The sequence below is a fragment of the Phoca vitulina genome, unplaced genomic scaffold (assembly GCF_004348235.1).
Source record: "Phoca vitulina isolate PV1807 unplaced genomic scaffold, GSC_HSeal_1.0 scaffold81, whole genome shotgun sequence".
NCBI lineage: Eukaryota > Metazoa > Chordata > Mammalia > Carnivora > Phocidae > Phoca > Phoca vitulina.
The window spans coordinates 2,600,899-2,620,190 of record NW_022589784.1 but is presented as its reverse complement, the minus strand read 5'-3'; the positions used below and the strand labels follow the sequence as shown (position 1 = coordinate 2,620,190).

Below are 19,292 nucleotides of genomic sequence, written 5' to 3'. Positions count from 1 at the left end.
ATCACCCAGGACCCCCAGTGGAGGGTCCTCAGGGCCCCACTCCGGCTGGCGGCCCCGGTGGCCACACAGCAGGCTGGACCTGAGGCTGGGGTGCTGCCGGGCGCCCCGGGAGGCCCGAGCAGGAGGCCCGGACGAACAGGAGGGCGGGGCAGGGGGGAGGGGACAGCAAGCAAACCACGCCCCCGCCCCGCCCCCTCCCGCTCCGCTGTACCGGGCCCCGCCTGCACTCCGCGCCCCGCTTCCTGCCGCCTACCCCGCGCGCTGCCGCCGCTCAGCCCCGCCGGCCCCACAGCGGTCCAGGTTGGGGGAGGGCCCGTCAGGGGGAGGGCCGCGGGGGCTGAGCCGCCTACTCGTCGTCCGCGTTGGGGTCCGCCTCCTTTATTTCTGTTTCTTCCTTCCTCCTCTCGCCTCCCTCGCGCCTCCTCGCACCCCTGCTCTTCTGCGCCCTTCCTGCACGTGCGCCCGCCCGCCCAGCCCACCGATGAGAGGAGCTGGGTGTACTCCCCGCTTCACTATAGCGCGCACGCCCACCCAGCCTCCGACGGCGAGAGCGACACAGTAAGTGCGCCCGCGGCTCGCCACGCCCTGGGCCGGGGCCTCGGGCCGCGCGCACCGCCCCACCTGCCCAGGGACCGGCCGGGGACACGGAGGCCGGGGGCGGGCGGGGGCGGGGCAGCGGTGGGGCCGGGCCCCGCAGGTGGGGGTGCCGCCCGGCCCCACCGCTGCCCTCACCCGCCCCCTTGCCTTCCACAGTAATTTCTATGCACTCACCGCCCTGGAGCCGAGCGCCCGCCGCCGCCGCCGCCCTGGCTGCTTGGCGGAGGCCCTGCCCGCCCGCCGGACCCGGCTCCGCGCCGGCCGCCGCCGCTCCTGTCAACTACCTATGACTGTGAACCTCCCTGAGTGTCCGATCACGTATTTATTTTGGGTCCTTACTCTTTGCACAAAGACGGCAGCACAGGTGTGCTTTTTTAGAAAAAGATTAAAAAAAAAAAAAAAAGGGACGTGTCGGAAAAACGAAAAAAGTCCACTCCACTGCACTTTGTAGTTCTTTGCTGTGCTTGCATGTGTCTCCCTGAGGGACCAAGGCCTGTTGGCTCCGGGGACCTGTGCCCCCGTGGCCTGGTCACCCCGGCTGAGATCCACACTCCGAGGTTCTGCCGCTCTCCACTTGGACGGGGTGCCCCCGCGCCCGCAGGCACTCTGGGCTCAGGCACTGGACATCCGTCCTTGGAGATGGCCGACCAGTGGTCTGGGGGCGGCTCTCCACCTCCCCCACCCCCCACCCCCGATGTTTCCCATCACCTCACCTGCCAGGTGACTTGGGAGCAGGAATGGCCAGGAGGCCACCCCTCTCCATGGAGCTCAGGACTGTGGGCCTCTCTGTCCTCCCCACGCGGCCCGCTCCATATCTCGCAGAGAGGTCCTAAGGCCTAAGTGAAGGGAGATGCGCTGGGCCCTCAGGCCTTGGGACTTCCAGAGAGCGGGTCCTGGAGCAGGGGCCCTCCCACGGTCAAGCTGCTCTGCTGTCCAGTAAGAGATCCCCCTCCAGGACCGGGAAGGGCTTTCTTTTTCTTTTAAGATGGTGACGTGTAAACAACTAAAGGATAGGAGACAAAGTTCTTCGTGAAAAACAAAATAAATTTTGGGGGTTTGTCGTCTTCAGCAGGAGCAGCCCCCCCTGGGCTCAGAGACCCCACTGGGTCCAGAGGGGACTATGGGAGCCGCTGGCATGGCGGGGTCTGTCCTGCCCCCACAGAAATGCCCTCCCACCTCTTGAGAGGTGGAACAGCGGGGATGGTTTCCCCCTGCCCGCTCTGCCCTCCACCCCCCACTGGCTGGCTGGCTTGCTTGGGAGGAGCTAGGAGCTGGCTTGGAGCAGAAGCTACACCTGGAAGAATTTCTGCCAGCCCTTGCCTTCCTGGCGGAGAACCCACTGATCCAGGAGTTTGATTTTCCGAGTCCCTCATCTGGGTTCCTCACCTGCTGTCATCTCCCCTCGCATGGCTCGCTTCGTGCGCCTGGAGGGAGCCTGTTGGACTGGCTGCCGTCTGTCCAGGGTGGCCAGGGACGCGCCAGCATGCAGCCCGGGTAAGGCAGCACTGAGAGGATCCATCAGAACAAGCCTGTGGGTGTCCCAGATCAGAAGCAAAATGATGTCCTCTCCTTGTTGCCCTAGAGGGCTTTGTCCAGACGGCAGGAGGTGTCCTCACCTGGATTTCAGATGGGCATCTGTCTGCAGGTGCCCTGGCTGCATGCCATGAGTCGCCAGTCCATCCCTACCCCTTCCTGCCGAGGAGGTGGCAGCTGAGCAAGCAGAGGTCTGGAGGTGCATCTCAGGCCTTGAAGACTAACAGGGACGACTGTGTCACCCAAAAGCTGGCATTGGAGTCCCTGCCCAGGCCCCCAAAGGCCGGATGTTCAGGCACGTTGTGAGTTCTGTGGGGATGGCCAGAGCAGCATGCACAGTCCTGGAGCAGTGCGCCCCGTGTCCAGGGCATCCTCAGCCACTTGGAGCTTTAGGAGCAAGGAGGGGAGCTCTGCTGGTCCCCTCGGGCTTTCCTGAGTGAATCATGGAACAAAGGCATCGCTTGGATGCTAACTTGCGAGAGAAATTTGCAAGCCTCCTGGATATCACGACGTTTCTATTTTTGTGTTAGGTCGCTGAGACCCCTTTGGAGACCTGTTTTGTGTTGGTTGCATTCTTTGTCCCTTTTCAGAGAACTGTCACGTGGATGCGAACGTGGTCTGCAGACTGTGCCGACGGGAGTTGTTTGCTTATTATTTGGGGGGCCAGGGGCGGGAAGGCAAGACTTTATTTATAATGTGTAGCAAATTCGTGGCCTTTCCGAGGCCCCCCCACCCCCAGAGGAAGGCCCTGGACCCACCCAGCTGTCGCTGACCCCCAGCATAGAAATCGAAATTTCTTCGTGGCGACACCCTGTCTCCCTTTTGGCTCATCTCTGATGGCTGCGGCCGCTGAGAGCCGAGAGCCTGGGCACTGTCTGGATGGCTGAGCTGTGAAAATGAAAGACATTTCCCGAGACTGACAAGGTGCAGCTTCCCGAGAGCCCCTGCCAGCCTCCCTCCTCCAACCTCCCCTCACCCCTCCCTCCACCACTTGGCTCAGTGCAATACTCCCCTTCCGGTGGGGTCCCTTGCCATGGTACTGTCGCTGCAGCCCCTCGGTCCGTACCCCGGGCCAGCGCCTTCCACCGCCTTTTCTCTGGTGGCTCAGTTGCATCGCCTGTCCCCCCCCACCCCACCCCCATGTCGTTTTTATGGTCGAACTGATTTCAAAACAATGAAATTGCAACCTTGTGTGTCTTAATTCTTTCTGGGGGTTCCGTGTGCTCAGCCCCCATGGTCTGGTGTGTGACAATCCAGAGCGCGGCCTCATCGGGCACAGAATGCCGTCTCTCTCAAACCCAGAGCCGTGGGCACCTCTGTAACTGTGCAGACCTGCTGGCCCTGAATAACATAATGCAGCCTCGGGCCCCCCTCCCCGCCACCCCTCCTTCTTTTTATGTTGAAGAGTTCTCTCTAATAAAATCGGGTAATAAGCATCAGCCCTCTTTCTCTTTGCCTCTGTGTGTTCCCGGGGTCTGCTTGGGAATGTAAGGACTGACTTTGAACGAGGGCAGAAAGAAACCTTGGTTGTATTTAAAATAACAACAGGACCCAATGCCTTAATAGCTGTGGCCTCCTTCGGGTTCCAGTTGAGTTCAGAAAACTTTAAAAAATTTCTGACATCAGTGCAGCCCAGCTCAAAAGAACAGACACTCCCCAAAGTTTGTATTGGTTCTGCCAGAGTTGCTCAAATTGGGTAATGCATGGACCCCTTTTAAGAGGAAAACATTTCTCCAGGATTCCCAACTGGAGAGACGCTGCTTTGGAAGTAAGATCCCATCCGTAAGCAGGCCCTTGGAAACCCGTTTTCATCATGATGCAGAACCGCACAGCTCATTTATAGACTCGCAGATGAGATGATCTGGAATGTGCTTACCATCCCATCCAAAGATGAGTATGCACATACTCTCAAAGATACATCTGCGTTTTAACAATCACAGGGCCAGCCCCCTCACGTTTTATCCACATCTGCTGATGAGCTGGCTTGTTATCAGGGGTGGTGGGAGACGGTCTTCGGAAATTCCTCTGTGCCACCAGCCCCACCCTGTGCCTTGGCACCAAGCAGAGCGTGCAAAGCTAGCATTCAGGATGAGGTCGTGAAGTTACATGTTAAGATAAACATTTGAAGAGCTTAAACTAGAACATGAAATACCATCCTCTGGGGTGGGCTGGGGGAGCTTGGAGCAGAGACTTCGGAGTCTTCCAGCCCTACCTGCTGTAGTCCTTCCTGGCCACCTGCCCAGCAGGGACTCCACCTAACAACCAGCGCCCTCGCCCCTCTCTCCCTGCTCAAAACCCTCCCATGACTCCCCAGCACCCACAGAACAAAGCTGCACGACCCAGTTCGGATCCCAGCTCCATGTTGCCTCGCTGGGGCTGGGGGGTGGGGGACTTTATTAAAGTGATTTACCATCTCTGAGTCTGATCTCGCAGCTTCCGCGCCCACACCGGCCGAGAGACCTCGCCCGCGCGGCTCACCTCCCTTTGGCCCCGCCCCGAGGCCCCGCCTCCTCCTGTTCCCGCCTTCTGGGCCCCACCCACGCCGGCTCCACTTCCCCTGGGTCCCGCCTCCCCAGGCTCCGCCCCACTTGCTCTTCCTGTTTCGGTCTTGCTCCGCCCACAGTCCCTAGGCCCCTCCCACCAAGGCGCGAGGACCCACATAGAGCTGTCCCTAGCACTGCCTAAAGGGCGAGCCCACAACCCTGGAGACGAAAGCCTGGCCGGAGTCCATCATACGGGCCACGTTTGAGGGCAGTGGAGAGGTTACGGGGCATCGGAGCCCCTGCGGGGTGGGGCCGCGAGATGGGTTTCCTTCTCCCGGCTCAGGCGCGGACGGGGCAGCCCGGCGCGCGCCGCAGAGGAGGAAGGCCCCCGGCGCAGGCCCCGGATGTTTGTGTCAGCGCTGCCGCCACGGTCTCAGCTGATGGGTCGGGATACACGCTCGCGCTCGCGGTCGGCAGGTCGCAGGGGCCGCAGGCAACGGAGCGGGAGTCGGAGCCGAAGTCGGAGCGGGAGCCATGGGCGGCGAAACCGCCGGCGCCGGGACGACGAAGTACGGCGCAGGCGGAGGCGGCAGAGCCGGGAGCGCAGGTGGGGTCGCTGCGTGAACGGCGCTGGGGATCCGGCTCCCGCCCTCGGGGAGCCAGAGATCCTCGAATTAGTCAGAGAGGGCTTCCTGGAGAAGGGGACGTCCGAGTGCGAGTCGCAGTTAGGCAGCGAAAGGGAAGAGAGGCGCTCCAGGCAGGGCACCTGGTGGTTGGAGGGACAGTAAAGGAGCGCAGTGAGCGAGGCGGGGCGGAGGGGAAGTGGGAGAGGAGGTCGGGGCGGTAAGAAGAGACCGGGTCGTGCAGTTTTGTGTACCGTGGTGAAGGGTTTGGCCGCTATTCGGAGGGAAGTAGGAAGTCGGGAGGATTTTGAGTGATGTAGTCTGGCTTACTTTGTGGAACTTCCTCCGGTTTTCGCGTGGGAAAGGGACTGAGGAGGTTGGCAGGAGTGACAACAGGGAGGAGGAGGATGGTACGGTTGTCTAGGCGACAGATGGTGGTGGCTTTCAGAGAGGGAGGCAGTGGGAGGCACAGTGGGGAAAGATTTGAGAGGGATTTCCTAAGTAGGGGGGACAGCACCTGCTATTGGAAGTGGGTGTCAGAGGAAAGAACTGTTGGTGACAGGTGGCAGGCCTGGGTTGACTCCTAGGACCTGGGTCTCAGCTTCCCCGAGGCCCACAGTTGTGTCCTTTTGGAAATGGGACACCTGTCCAGGCTTGGCTTGAGTGTGTTCCAGCACAAAGAGACCAGGCGGTGCCAGGGACTGACTTTCAGACCTAGGTCCCAATGCTGACTCAGCCCCTAACTGGCTGTGACCCTCAGGCCAGTCCCTGCCCCACTGTGGTCCAAGTTTGCTCCTCTGTGTACTCACGACCTCCCTGGGGCTTCTCCCAGCATGCCTTGTCTCCCATCCTGTTGGCCTGTTCACAACGTGGCCACGGTGGCTGTAGTCGGACGTGGCTCATTGCCCTCTACATTTGAGAAAGTGGTTTTTCTTTTTTAAGTGTCATAAGATCATTGCAACCCAGGACTTCCAAGAAGTTATAAGAGGCAGAACGGAAATAACGCAGACATGGTTTAGCCAGGGCTTGGCAGCCTGCAGCCTGGGAGCCAAGAATGCTTTTTACATGTTGTTTTAAAGATTTCATTCATTTATGAGAGAGAGCACACTGGCGCGCATGCCTGAGCAGTGGGAAGGGGCAGAAGCAGGCTTCCCGCTGAGCAGGGACGCCCCCCCTCCATTCGGGACTCAGTCCCAGGACCCTGAGATCATGACCTGAGCCCAAAGCAGATGCCTAATGACTGAGCCACCAGGCGCCTCTGGTTTTTACATTTTTAGTTGGTGAGGGGAAGAGTCAGAAGAGGAATAGTATTTCAGGACATGTGAAAATGTTATGAGATACTCGAATACATTCAAGTTTTGGTGTGCAGAAGTAAAAGCTTATCGGGACCCAGCCGTGCCCATTCATTCCTGTCTGTCCAGAGCTACTTTTGCTCTGCAACGGCGGAGTGGTAGACTTGTGTCCTCGACCGTCTGGCTCTTTACAGAGAAAGTTTGCTGGCTCTAGAGTGAGCGCCTGGTGTTGCTGTTTTCCGCATTGGTTCATGCACAGCAGTACATTTTATTGTTATCATCTGTGCAGCTTTTATATTTGCTGTCTCCTAATATTTGAATTACGATAATCAGCCATCCCGGATAAGTAATTCGAATTGGCACTGTTAATGAAAACTTGGTTGAATGTGTAGTTTGCATACAGACACTCCAAAATAATTGGTTTTCGTGGTGTAGACTTTTTGACGTGAGCTTAATAGGTGGAGCATTTAACAGAATAAAGAGACTTGGTTGTTCCTCTACACATTCAAAGGCCCCTGACCATTAACAAATCTATCCCTGCGGCTCGTGCATTCCATTCCCTGATCACAGTGTTTTTGCCTGGTTTTCAGTCCTGCCAGTCTTACTCCGGTTCACTCTTGCCCATCCTGTGGGACCAGTTTAAACAGCACCTTCTCCTATAAGCTCTCTCTTGTCACCTTGGACAGATCAGGTCCTCTGGTTTCTACACTTACAGTTCCTCCATCATCAGGACCCAGCCCACCTCCCTGCCCTCACTCCTTCCCTCACTCCCCCTTGTTCACACTTTTCCGGCCACATGGGCCTCCTGCTGCTTCTTGAACATGCCAGATAAATTCCTGCCCCAGGGCCTTTGCTCTTGCTATGCTCTCTTCATGGATTACTCTCTCCCTGCAGCATCCTTGCCCACTTCCTCCAGAGTTGCCTCCTCAGATCTCCATCTCCTCATGCTAAGTCACTCTTCTTTTTGACTTCTAGCACTATCTAGTGTCATGCTGCATGTTTATTTGTTGATGTGAGCCTCCCAAAGGCAGGGACCGTCAGTATCACTGCTGGTCACTGCCATGTCCCCAGAACCTAGAACAGCGCCTGGCACGGCAGGTACTCAGGAAATGTCTGTCACACGAAGGACTGACTGGCAGGCAGTAAGCAGACCTTTGTGATTCCCTCTGCAGGTCGGATTCGGAGGAAGAAAGGTGGCAGCGGCGAAGGAGGCAGAGCCCGAGCCCGCTGCCACCACGCTGGCGCTCACAGGACCGGTCCTCTCAGTCCGACTCGGAGGAGGAGCGGCAGCGGGGCCGATGGGCCCGCCGGCGGCGGACACGCTCTTGGTCCCCGGGCTCCTCGGCTTCCAGCTCGGCCTCCCCAGACCGCTCCCAGAGCCCTCGGGAGGCAGCGGCAGCCCTGAGCCAACAGCAGAGCCTGCAGGAGCGGCTGCGGCTGCGGGAGGAGCGGAAGCAGCAGGAGGAGCTGATGAAGGCCTTCGAGACCCCCGAGGAGAAGCGGGCCCGGCGGCTGGCCAAGAAGGAGGCCAAGGAGCGGAAAAAGCGGGAGAAGATGGGCTGGGGGGAGGAGTACATGGGCTACACCAACACCGACAACCCTTTCGGCGACAACAACCTCCTGGGCACCTTCATCTGGAACAAGGTGAGCCTGGTGCCGTCCTCGGCAGAGTCTGCCTGCCTTTCTCGTGGTTTTGTGTTACGTGCCTTTTACGATTTCTGCTTCAAGAGACGTGATTGAGCATGCACAGCACACGTTCCCAGGTGGTGCTTTGCTGCTGAGAGTTTGCTTTAGACGTGCGCACGTGCACGCACCCCGGCATGTGGTAGCTTTTACTGCGTAAACGTTCCTGCCGTGTAAAATTTCAGGCGCTCTGCCCAAAACACCGGGCTAAGCTCCAACGCGACTGGAGAGCGGGTTCTCTGCGTCACACGCCCAAGACAGGTGCTCAGTCGTCTCAGTGCTGACGTCTCACACACGGGTCACGTACCCTGCCAGTGGCGGCCTTGCGCACAGGACTTAAAGCCACAGATTTTGTTGCCCAGTTTTGGAGGTCAGATGTCGACAGAGTCCCGCTCCCTCCGGAGGCTCTAGAGGAGAGTGCCCTCCTGCCTCCTGCAGCTTCTGGTGGCTCCTGGGGACCCTTGGCTCTTGGTTGCTTCACCCCAACCCCTGCCTCTGTCGTCATCTTCACATGGCCATTTTGCCTGTGTGTCCCCTTTCTGTCTTGTAAGGACACCGGTCATTGGTTCAGAGCCCGGCCTCACCCCATGTGAGCTCATCTTAACCCATTACATCTGCAGAGACCCTGTTTCCATGTAAAATCCCCTTCCCAGGTTCCACGGTTGGGAAGGTGACATATTTTTTCGAAGGACATGGTTTAACTGTAACACAGCACCTGTCTGTTGCAGGGAGGCAGGTGGCCTGGGGTGGCGGGAGCAGGCGGGCACAGTCGGATGCCGTGGCGTCTGCCACTCACCACGTGCACTCCAGGCCTTTGTCTAGAACCCACTGGCCCATGCCACCTTGGGGCCTTGGTACTCACTGTTCCTCCGCCTGGAACACTCCCCACCTCTTTCCATGGCTGCTGCTTTCTCATTCCTTTAGATCTCAGCTGACCTGGTCTCTCTCCTAAGAGCCTTGTTGCCCCCCCCCCCCCCCCTCCGGAGTCCCGCAGGTCCTGGTGCTGCGTCTCCCCTCCTAGCACTTCACTGACTCACCTGTCCCGTGCACCTGCCGGTGCCGGGGGCCGTGCGGGCCAGGCATGCATCAGTGAGCTGGAGAGACAAAGACCCCTGTGCAGCCGGCAGCCTTCTGGGGGAGAGACTGTAAATAAGTAGACTAGCCAAGTGCGCAGAGAGAGGGCAGGCAGGCATCGGGGTGCCGTGGCTGTGGTTTGAAACAAGCAGGTCTAGAGAGGTCTTGTTGCAAAGCAGACCTCTAAACAGAGGCTCTGATTCATGATGTGCGATTCCTGCCAGACTGAGCTCCACAGGGCACACTCTGTCCCCAGAGCCTGGTGCACGGTCGGCACTCGGTAGTGTCGAATGAACGAGATCGGGGTGGTTTGTACACACATGAGCTTGGGCATTTTCCCAACAAGTCTTTCTTGGAGCGCATGCTGGCTTTGGGGAATTTGCCCCACGGGAGGGCTTCATCAGCTCCTCCGGTGATAAGCACTTGGGGGCTCAACCCCAGCTCAGCCTCTGAAGCCTCTCTAGACAGGCCCACAGTTTGGGCAGCATCGCATGTCTGTCCCCTTGTCCCAGGGCCGCCGGCTGGCAGCGTGGACAGTCACGATGCGGACCGCTAACACGCTCCATGCCGGGCATCGTTCAGAGTGCTGTCCGCACGTCGACTCCCTAACGCAGCCTCGTCAGCTCGGGCCACTGAGTTGCTCACCCAGGGTCTCCCCGCTCATGAATGGCAGAACTGTGATTGGCTCCTCGTCTGTGCTCTCAGTTGCTGTTCTGTGTGGCTGTAGGTGACAAATATGGTCACTGTTAATATGTGTGGCGGCAGCCCAGGCTGAGGCGGGGGAGGCCAAGGAGTGGCCCGGGCATCCAGGGGTGGCCCCAAGCCGGGCAGCCGTGTGTCCTGCCGGAGGCACGTTCTGGGCACTGGGAGAATCCATGCACAGCCCTCGCAGCCGGGGGAGCGCTCATCAGAAGTACAGGCTTAGCGCCCGGCTCAGGCAGTGATTGTGAGGGGATATTGGAGGGCTTGAGGGGTCTCCAGCCCCGTACCTCGAGCACCCTCCATCAGGTGAGGACACAGACAGGGAAGAATCGCATTTGCTGTGTCGTGTTCTGCTCCAGGGGTCTGTGAGCATGGGGACCGTTGTTCCCCTCATAGCGACCCCAGGCAAGTGTGCTTTCTGAGTCTGTCTCTCCTTCCGTCGCTGTCCTGCGACGGAGTGTGCATCTGACCAGTGGGCATCTGAGGGCTTAAACCCCACAGAGCTGGCCCAGCGAGGCTTCTATGTAAACCAGGGCAGTGGGTCCCACGAGAGGTGCTCCCGTGAATGACACTCGGGAGCCCCCATGACGGGTGGCTGCCTCCCCTCTGCACGTTAGTGTACATCCCACCCATGCTAGAGGCTAGTCCGAAGCATCGCATTCTATCACTTTAGGTCTGGGAATACTAAGGGGGCTGCGTCTTCAGTGGAAGTCAGTGAGGTGTGGCCGTGGGCAGATCCCTTCTTTCGGTCTCGTGGTCTTATCTTCAAAAACACCGCTCAGGCTGGTGGATCTCGATCTGGATCTTGCGGAGGGGTGCCTGGAACACCCTTGGCAGGTGGTGCCTGGGAAGGTGGGAGGGAGCGTCTCTGCTCAGTGGGTGTGTGCTTGGCCCTTCCAGGCCCTGGAAAAGAAGGGCATCAGCCACCTGGAGGAGAAGGAGCTGAAGGAGCGGAACAAGAGAATCCAAGAGGACAATCGCCTGGAGCTGCAGAAGGTGGGGTTGCCCCTGGCCTGCCTACATGGGGTCAGGAGGCCTTCCCTTGTGAGGGCCTGAAGGCTCACCCTGGCTTATGTCAAGGGAGACCTGACTGGCTTACACAGACAGTCCAGGGGACTGGCCTCAGGCACAGCCGGATGCAGGGGTTTGGGCGGTGGCTCCAGCGAGCGGTCTCCCTCCGCCTGTTGGTTCTGCTGACCTCTGGGTCAGACACTCTCAGATACTGCCTTCAGGATGACCAGAATGACCCTGGTGCTGCAGGCTGCTGTGTTCCGAGCAGAGAGAATGCCCCTCTGTCCTAGGGTCTGTCCGAGGCCTTGGGCTTCCCTGACCAGTCCCAAGTCCGGGGCTGCTGGGCTGGGGGCAGGCCTGGGTTATATCCCACCCCTGAGCCCAGGGTGCCCCATGGCCTAAGAGAGTACAGGGCAGGCCCCAGAGACCCCCATCTGGCTGCTGTGGGCTGCCTCTACCCCCCCATCGGCCCCCTGTGCCCCCAGGTGAAGCAGCTGCGGCTGGAGCGGGAGCGGGAGAAAGCCATGCGGGAGCAGGAGCTGGAGATGCTGCAGCGGGAGAAGGAGGCGGAGCACTTCAAGACGTGGGAGGAGCAGGAGGACAACTTCCACCTCCAGCAGGCCAAGCTGCGGTCCGTGCTGCCTCCGCCACCGCTGCCCTCCTCCGGGCCCAAGCGCAGGGAGCCCTGCCTGCCCCAGGGCCTTTGTGCATGCTCTTTCCACTGCCTGGAGCCTTCTGCCCTGGCTGGTGCCCCTTGCCCCTTCAGGTTTCCACCCATCACCTCCTCAGGGCGTCCCTCCCTGACCCCCCTTCTGGTGCCGACCCCTGCTGCGTGCGCCACTTCCTGTCCGCTTCCTTCCTTGAGCCTGTCTCCCCCGTTGAGTCCCGTGTCAGGGAGACATCTGAATGGTCCTTGCTCCGCGTAGTGCTGCTACACGAGCGAGCAGGGTGCTAGACCCCAGGCTGGTATGGTCGTCCCTCTCCACCCCCCAGCCCCCAGGAGTGTCTGTCCATCAGGCCCGGTCACAGACAAGGACCCCTGAGCGCCGGAGGCCGCATGGCAGGCATGTGAGCCCGAGGTCTGGCTTGTGTGCCCTGGGAGCCCGCTCCTGGCCCCCTCTCTGTCCTGCTGCCTGCTGGCCACACCAGCCCCCAGGGGCTCAGACCTGCCTGGTTACAGGGTTCCCTTGGGTTGGACCAGCGTCAGCCTCTTGACATGTGTCCCCACGGGTGCAGCACTGAGGCTTCGGATCTCCCACCCCAGCAGCCCGTCCACTGGGAGGAGGTGGTCTTCTCTGCCCCACTGTGTCCCCCCACCCCGCTCCATTCCCACCTGCTGCTCTTCAGATGCCATGCTCGCCTATGTCTGGGCCTGTGCCTGGTACTCCTCTTCCAGGAAGACTTCTTTGACCACCACCCGCTGCAGGCCAGACTGTTCCCCTGGCTCCCACACAGGTCACTTCTCCAGGGCATGGTCTTCAGGAGGGGAGGGGGGCACACCCTGGGCTCTGACACCGCTTCCCTGCTCTCTGGCAGCTCCAAGATCCGCATCCGGGATGGGCGAGCCAAGCCCATCGACCTGCTGGCCAAGTACATCAGCGCCGAGGACGATGACCTGGCCGTCGAGATGCACGAACCATACACCTTCCTCAACGGCCTCACTGTAGCCGACATGGAAGACCTGCTGGAGGACATCCAGGTACCTCCCGGCCCCACCGCTCGTGTCCGGGCCCCCGGCACAGCCCTTCGCCGCACTCACCCCTCTGCACTTCCCTCCTCCAGGTGTACATGGAGCTGGAACAGGGAAAGAATGCAGACTTCTGGCGGGACATGACCACCATCACGGAGGATGAGATCGCCAAGCTCCGCAAGCTGGAGGCCTCGGGCAAGGGCCCAGGTAACCCAGGGCTGGGGCCAGGGTAGCCAGAAAGTACCCAGTGTGCTTTTGGGGGCACGTGGCTGGGTCTCCTAGGAGCCGCCTTGGTCCACGTGGCTCCCCAGGGAACCTCGGACTCGCTGCCTGCCTCAGTTTCCCCATCTGGGGTCTCCCTGGCCCTCTGGAGGCCTCTCCGGGAGCCACCAGGGGGCAACAGCAAGTGCTCCTGACCCTGAATGGGTCGGGGCTCAGAGCCCAGCAGTGCGCCCACCCGCTTTCTTTAAACACTTGCTCAGCCACGCTCTGCTTTCCTGGGAATGGTGCCGGTGGGGCCTCGTCTGTTTGGGTTTCAGGTTTTTGCTGGAGGCTGGGTGTGTTTGAGTGAGAGCAGGACTGGGGGCTCGGCTCTGCTTGTCTGGGAAGCCCCTGGAGCCCCAGTCTGTCCAACCTGATGCTCTTTATCAATTCATTTTCTTTCCTTGGAGGTGGCCACACACATGCATAACCTCTGGGGGAATGAGCTCTGGAGCTCAGTTTCTCATGCTGAGCACTGCAGTTACTGGGCCCCCACCCACTCCGTGATCGGAGCACCCTCAGTCCTGACAGCCGCAGGTGTCCCCAGACAGCACCTTGTGTCGCCTGGGGGCAGAATCACCCTGGGTGAGAACCACTGTTTTAGAGGCTTAGAACCAATTACATTCTCACCCCTCCACCCCTTGAGGCCACCACTCAGACAGCGCCCAGCTCCTGTGGGCCTCGTGGGCCTGTCCTAGGCCCCGCTTCTCTTAGGCGTGGTGGTGGCCAAGGATACGCGCCCTCCCCCTCCTCCAAGCCTGTCTTACTCAGATGGGGTGGGGGGGCTGGTTTCCTCTTAGGAAAAGGAGGAATGTTTTTCATCATCTTTATAAGTGGTGATTTGTTTTCCTGCATCCTCGTCCTCTTGGCAGGGCATGTCCTGTAGTAAGTTCAGGAGAAAGAAAAGGAAATTCTTTGTTCTCAGAGATGTGTGAGGAGGTATTTCCTTTGGTGGCAGTGGGCTGGGTATAGAACTCCAGTCGGAAGGGCACTGACCGGGGCAGGTGTGGCCCTGGGTGCAGATCCAGGCCGCTAGGCAGCTCGGTGACCTCCTGGGAGCCTGGTTGTCTCTTTTGTCCCCTGGGGATGACAAGATACCTTCAGGAGTGTCAGATGAGAAGAAACGAGTAAATGGTTGTCATGCGCAGGCGCGGGGCTGTGTGACCAAGGGTCACAGCACTCAGGGCCACCACCGACCCCAGGCCTCCCCAGGCCTCCAGCTCCCCTGCCGAGGTGGCTGGACTCATCGGAGTGTCCCCTCGGGCCTCTTTCTCCTTGTCCCCGTGCCCTCTGTCCCCCTTGTCCCCTGCCTCACAGGGCTTCCCTTCGCTCTGCTGTGTTGGAGCCCCTCTTTCTATGACGCCACATTTCCCTTTCTTGTGCTTTGTGCCCTCCTGTCGGTGGGACACATCCTCCAGTAATTTCTGGCGAAAAGCAGGAAGTTCTGGGACATCGTGCACTTCAGGAAGTGTGCTTTGCCTCCCCTCTGGCTGGTGGCTGCAGTGCTGGGATAGAACTCTGGGGGCAGGGTGTTCTCCTGCAGACGCCGAAGACCCCGACCCACCGGCTGGGGAAGAGTGAAGGCCGTCCCGCTGTGTGCCCCCATTTGCACAGCTCCCCTGCGCCGAGTCCCCGGGCCTCTCTTGCTGGCTGCCCCCATGGTGGGCCCCTTGCTGGTTGCCCCCTTCTGTGGCCGCTTCCTTTCTCCCAGTGATGGCAGAGGCCCCGCTGTCCGCTTTCCCTCCTCACTTGTTACGGCCGGAGTCCCAGCTGGCTCCGGCTGCCCTCATAGATGAGCTTGCTTTCCGGCATCTCTTTTTGGCATGATTTCCAAGAGGTCTCGGCTCTCTTGTTCCAGGAGACCTGCAAAGCACCGTGTGTTGTCTTTACAAACTCAGTTGGGGTTTTTTTTGGTCTTTCTCTTGTTGGTAACTAGGAACTTGTAACTGTACAGTAAGAGTGGGCGTCCGCAGTGGGCCCCCCACTACCATTCCCTGTGGGTCCTCCCCGTGGTGCTGCCCTCTCTCCTGAACACTGTCCCAGGGAGTGCTCCCGGCAGCTCGGTAGAGCTGCCCCAGCCCCCGCCGGGATCCAGCCGGGCCCTGTGCGTTCTGGACCTGGGATCTGACTTTATTCAAACCGTGTGGCAGAGTGCGGCTCGGGTGGGGCCGTGCCAGCCGGTGCTGGCTGTGTGGGGTGTGAGTTTGTGCGTGAACGTGGGATGCGGCCCCACGGGCGGGGAGGGGGAGTTGTCGCCGAATTCAGTTTTGGTCCCATGATGTTTCTGTGCTTGTCACAGACTCAGCCAGTCTGAGTCTAGGGCTGCCTGGGATGCTCAGCTGTCTGGCAGAGGGGCTGAGTCTCTAGGTGCTGATTCCAGGGTCCCCACGTTGGTCGGCTAGAGGGACCCTTCGTGACCCTAACTGACCAGCTGCAGCCCTGTGTCCAGCGGGAGGGCTGCCGGAGCCGGTTCTGGAGCAGGACGCGCCTGCCGCCCGCGCACCCCTGCGTTCAGCAGCAGCCGCACACCAAGCTCCCATGGGCCTGGCCCCGTACCCCAGAGGCAGCATTCAGAAGCCCCACAAGGTCCCCGCCCTGGGGAAGCCACAAATCAGGCTTCGGGGCCAAAGGGAGCAATCCGGGAGGCAAAATGGACAAGGAAGATCATGTTGCCGGTGGAAAGCAACACGTGTGCACGGGCCCTGTGGCAGGGCTTGGTGTGTCTGATGAGCAGAAAGGGAGCTGGTGAGCCAGAGCAGGTCACACCAGGCGGCACCCAGCCCCACCTTCGGGGCCCCTCAGTCTGTAGGGGAGGGACGTGGCCGTGGGCCCCAGCTCGTGATGGATGCAGGACAGGGGACACGCTTGCCTCGGGGCAGCATCAGGACTCTGCAGAGCCTGGAAACGAGCAGCTCTCCTTACTGGGGGATGAGCCAGGCCCAGAAACAGTGAACCGCTTATCCAAGGTCATACAGCCGAGATTGGCACCGAGAGTCTGGCTGTCCAGCGATCCCTCCTTCCTCTTCCGACACGGTGGGGGTGGCAGGCCGGGCATGCCAGGCTGAGGTGCTCAGACTTGGTCCAAGGGTCAGAGTGGGGAGACACCGGAAAACACCCACCCGGCTCCCCCCGGCCCAGAGTCAGAACCATCCCAACTAGGGTCCGTGGCCTGGTGCCCCCTTCACGTGTGTTAGGATCCAGCCAGAGGCAGGGGTGAACCGGAGGCCGGGAGGAGGCAGGACCCCAGGACCAGAGGAGGGGCAGTGTGGGCAAAGGGAAGGGTCAGCACCCTGGCCCCGCGCTGAGCGGCCTGTCCCCTGCAGGTGAGCGGCGAGAGGGGGTCAACGCCTCAGTCAGCTCTGATGTGCAGTCGGTCTTCAAGGGCAAGACCTACAGTCAGCTGCAGGTCATCTTCCAGGGCATCGAGGGCAAAATCCGGGCCGGGGGCCCCAACCTGGACATGGGCTACTGGGAGAGCCTCCTGCAGCAGCTCCGCGCCCACATGGCACGCGCCAGGTCAGCCCTGCCCCCGGCCCCTGTGGGACACCTGTGACCTCGGGGAGCCTCTGCCCCCGGAGTCGGGCTCCCAGGCAGCGGGCAGGGCCTCTGGGGGGTCAGCAGGCATCACGGCGGGCCCTGAGGCCGCCCACCTCCCTCCCGCCCCACGTCCTCTGTGTACAAATTCTCAGCGTGTTTGGCCGCGCCGTGTAAACGCAGCCCGTCTGCCGCTAACTGCAGAGCTGTCTCTAAGTTTGTTCTCGCCTGCCTGCATCCTGCTCCGCCCAGCTTGGGGGCTCCCATGGCACACGAGTCCCCGGTATGGGGACCCACCCTTCCCAACCGTGGAGTGCTGCTCCCGGCAGGGTCTGTGACCGAGTCCCAGGTCTCGGTGCTGAAGCCTGGCCCTCAGCACCCCCCAGCCCCCAGGCAGCCCCCCCGTCCTCCACAGGGGCCCCTTGCTGCTCTCCTAGGACCCTCGCCAAGAACAAGCGTCAGGACGAGGGCTTGGCGGGGAGGGCGGGGTGACCTCCAGCCCGTGTTCCAGGCTCCGAGAGCGGCACCAGGACGTGCTGCGGCAGAAGCTATACAAGCTGAAGCAGGAGCAGGGCGTGGAGAGCGAGCCTCTGTTTCCCATCCTCAAGCAGGAGCCCCCGTCCCCTGGCCACAGGTAGGCCGCCTCCCGTCCCCCTCCGCGGCCCTCAGCCCAGGACCTCCTAGGGGCCCCGGGCCGCCCACCCCACACCCCATCCCGCTGCCGCCGGCCAGGCCCAGTCCAGCCCTCTCCCTTCCGCAGCCTGGAACCCGAGGACCCAGTGCCCACCCCACCCGGGCCCTCGTCGGAGGGTGGCTCCGGGGAGCCTGAGGCAGAAGGGGCGGCGCCCGCGGAGGGCGAGGCGGACGGGGAGGCCGTGCTCATGGAGGAGGACCTGATCCAGCAGAGCCTGGACGACTACGACGCCGGCAAGTACAGCCCCCGGCTGCTCACGGCCCACGAGCTGCCGCTGGACGCCCACGTGCTAGAGCCGGACGAGGACCTGCAGCGCCTGCAGCTGTCACGGCAGCAGCTCCAGGTCACAGGTGCGGGGCGTGGGGACCTGCTCCGGCCTCCCGAGAGGCCCTGCTGGGGGCCACCCACCGGTCTCTAACCACCAGGCCCTCTGGCCGCTCGCCGGGGGACACGGGCTCTTTGGTGCCCACCCAGGGGGACACTCGGAGATGGCCAACACCGGGCTGGGGCAGGCTGTGTTGGGACCGGGCCCACCTCTCCATCTGCCCCTGGAAGTGGGCGAGGGGGGGTGTGCCCTGCTGGGGGTGGGGTCGGCTCGGTGTGGTGAGGGGGGAGCCGAGGCCCGGGGCTGCCGCGCCGGCTCACGCAGCCCCGCCTGCAGGTGACGCCAGCGAGAGCGCCGAGGACATCTTCTTCCGGCGGGCCAAGGAGGGCATGGGCCAGGACGAGGCGCAGTTCAGCGTGGAGATGCCGCTGACGGGCAAGGCCTACCTGTGGGCCGACAAGTACCGGCCGCGCAAGCCGCGCTTCTTCAACCGCGTGCACACGGGCTTCGAGTGGAACAAGTACAACCAGACGCACTACGACTTCGACAACCCGCCGCCCAAGATCGTGCAGGGCTACAAGTTCAACATCTTCTACCCCGACCTCATCGACAAGCGCTCCACGCCCGAGTACTTCCTGGAGGCGTGTGCCGACAACAAGGACTTCGCCACCCTGCGCTTCCATGCAGGGCCGCCCTACGAGGACATCGCCTTCAAGATCGTCAGCCGCGAGTGGGAGTACTCGCACCGCCACGGCTTCCGCTGCCAGTTCGCTAACGGCATCTTCCAGCTCTGGTTCCACTTCAAGCGTTACCGCTACCGCCGCTGACGGCCGGGCCCCCTCCCGGGCCGCCTGCCAGCCCTCGCAGTGCCCGGTGGGGCCAGCGGCCTCCCCTGGCCTTCCCGTCGCCCAGACCCGCTTTCCCGGTTGCGAACAGGGGGAGGGGGGCCACCGGAGAAGCTGCCCCGTAGCGCTGACAGGACAGGGTGCCGGGCTTTTGAGGCACAGGGATCCGAGTCCGGGGCGGCTGCGGGACCCCCACCCCGGCCCTTGCCCAGGCTGGCCTGGTGCTGCTGTGGGTCAGTCTCCGCCCGCCGGGTGGGCACGGAAGACCCCTCCGCCATTGGGTCCAGCAGCCAGGGGCCACAGAGACGTTCTCTGCGTGCGGCGGCGGCACCCCCACCTGACCCGGGTGCCCCCCCATGTCGGGACAGCTGCGTTCCTGGAGACCGCCTCCCAGCTGGCCCGAAGCTGCGCTCGCGTCCCTGTGTGTGGCCGAGCTCGGCTGTGGGGCTGACAGGTGCGGCCACCACCCACTCACACGCTGCCCCAGAAACGTGGCTTCCGACGCCTTGTTCCAGACACGTTTCCAGCCTGAAGGGGGATGACCCCCGGCGCCGGCTTCTCCAGCGGCTGCACCCTCACGCCCTGTTCCGTCTGGAAGTGTTTTAGGTTGTTTCTCTAAAATGAATTTTTTTAAGTGGGGGGAAATATCTTATTTTCATTTAATTGGTCTACTCATGAAGTTGCATGTTTTTTTAATAAACGCTTTATTTTAGAATACTTCTAGAGTTTCAGAAATGTTGCACAGTCTGGAGCCGCAGGCCCCGCCGCCACAGGCGGTCACGCTGTTTCCATCTTGCATGGGCAGAGCACACACGTCACAACCAGGGTGAGAAGACTTTTAATGACAGCACTTAAGAACAGCGGTGGCCCCTCAGGAAGCTCCCCGCTGTCCGCAGCTGTCCTTGTCTTTGCCCACCCATGGCTTCACCTCCCCCCGGAGCGCCT

The 19,292-nt window shown here is 61.3% G+C and overlaps 2 protein-coding genes across 3 annotated transcripts in view; both read left to right on the top strand.

Annotated features, from left to right (window-relative positions):
- The window catches only part of PIP5K1C (phosphatidylinositol-4-phosphate 5-kinase type 1 gamma), a 51,724-nt gene extending 48,161 nt beyond the window's left edge, over positions 1–3,563 (top strand). For both annotated transcript variants that reach the window (XM_032394604.1, XM_032394603.1), the window contains 2 exons: positions 475–558; positions 754–3,563. In XM_032394604.1, the coding sequence (XP_032250495.1) occupies positions 475–558; positions 754–756 (87 nt within the window). In that variant the 3' untranslated portion in view covers positions 757–3,563. The remainder of the gene's footprint in view (positions 1–474; positions 559–753) is intronic.
- Positions 3,564–5,025: 1,462 nt separating this feature from the next.
- On the top strand, positions 5,026–19,024 carry CACTIN (cactin, spliceosome C complex subunit). Its single transcript, XM_032394902.1, has 10 exons — positions 5,026–5,220; positions 7,701–8,172; positions 10,888–10,983; positions 11,484–11,629; positions 12,535–12,697; positions 12,781–12,895; positions 16,273–16,465; positions 16,995–17,117; positions 17,244–17,527; positions 17,839–19,024. Exons 1-10 carry the CDS (start codon positions 5,054–5,056, stop codon positions 18,327–18,329), a joined length of 2,250 nt encoding a protein of 749 aa, XP_032250793.1. The 5' UTR covers positions 5,026–5,053; the 3' UTR covers positions 18,330–19,024.
- Positions 19,025–19,292: the final 268 nt, after the last annotated feature.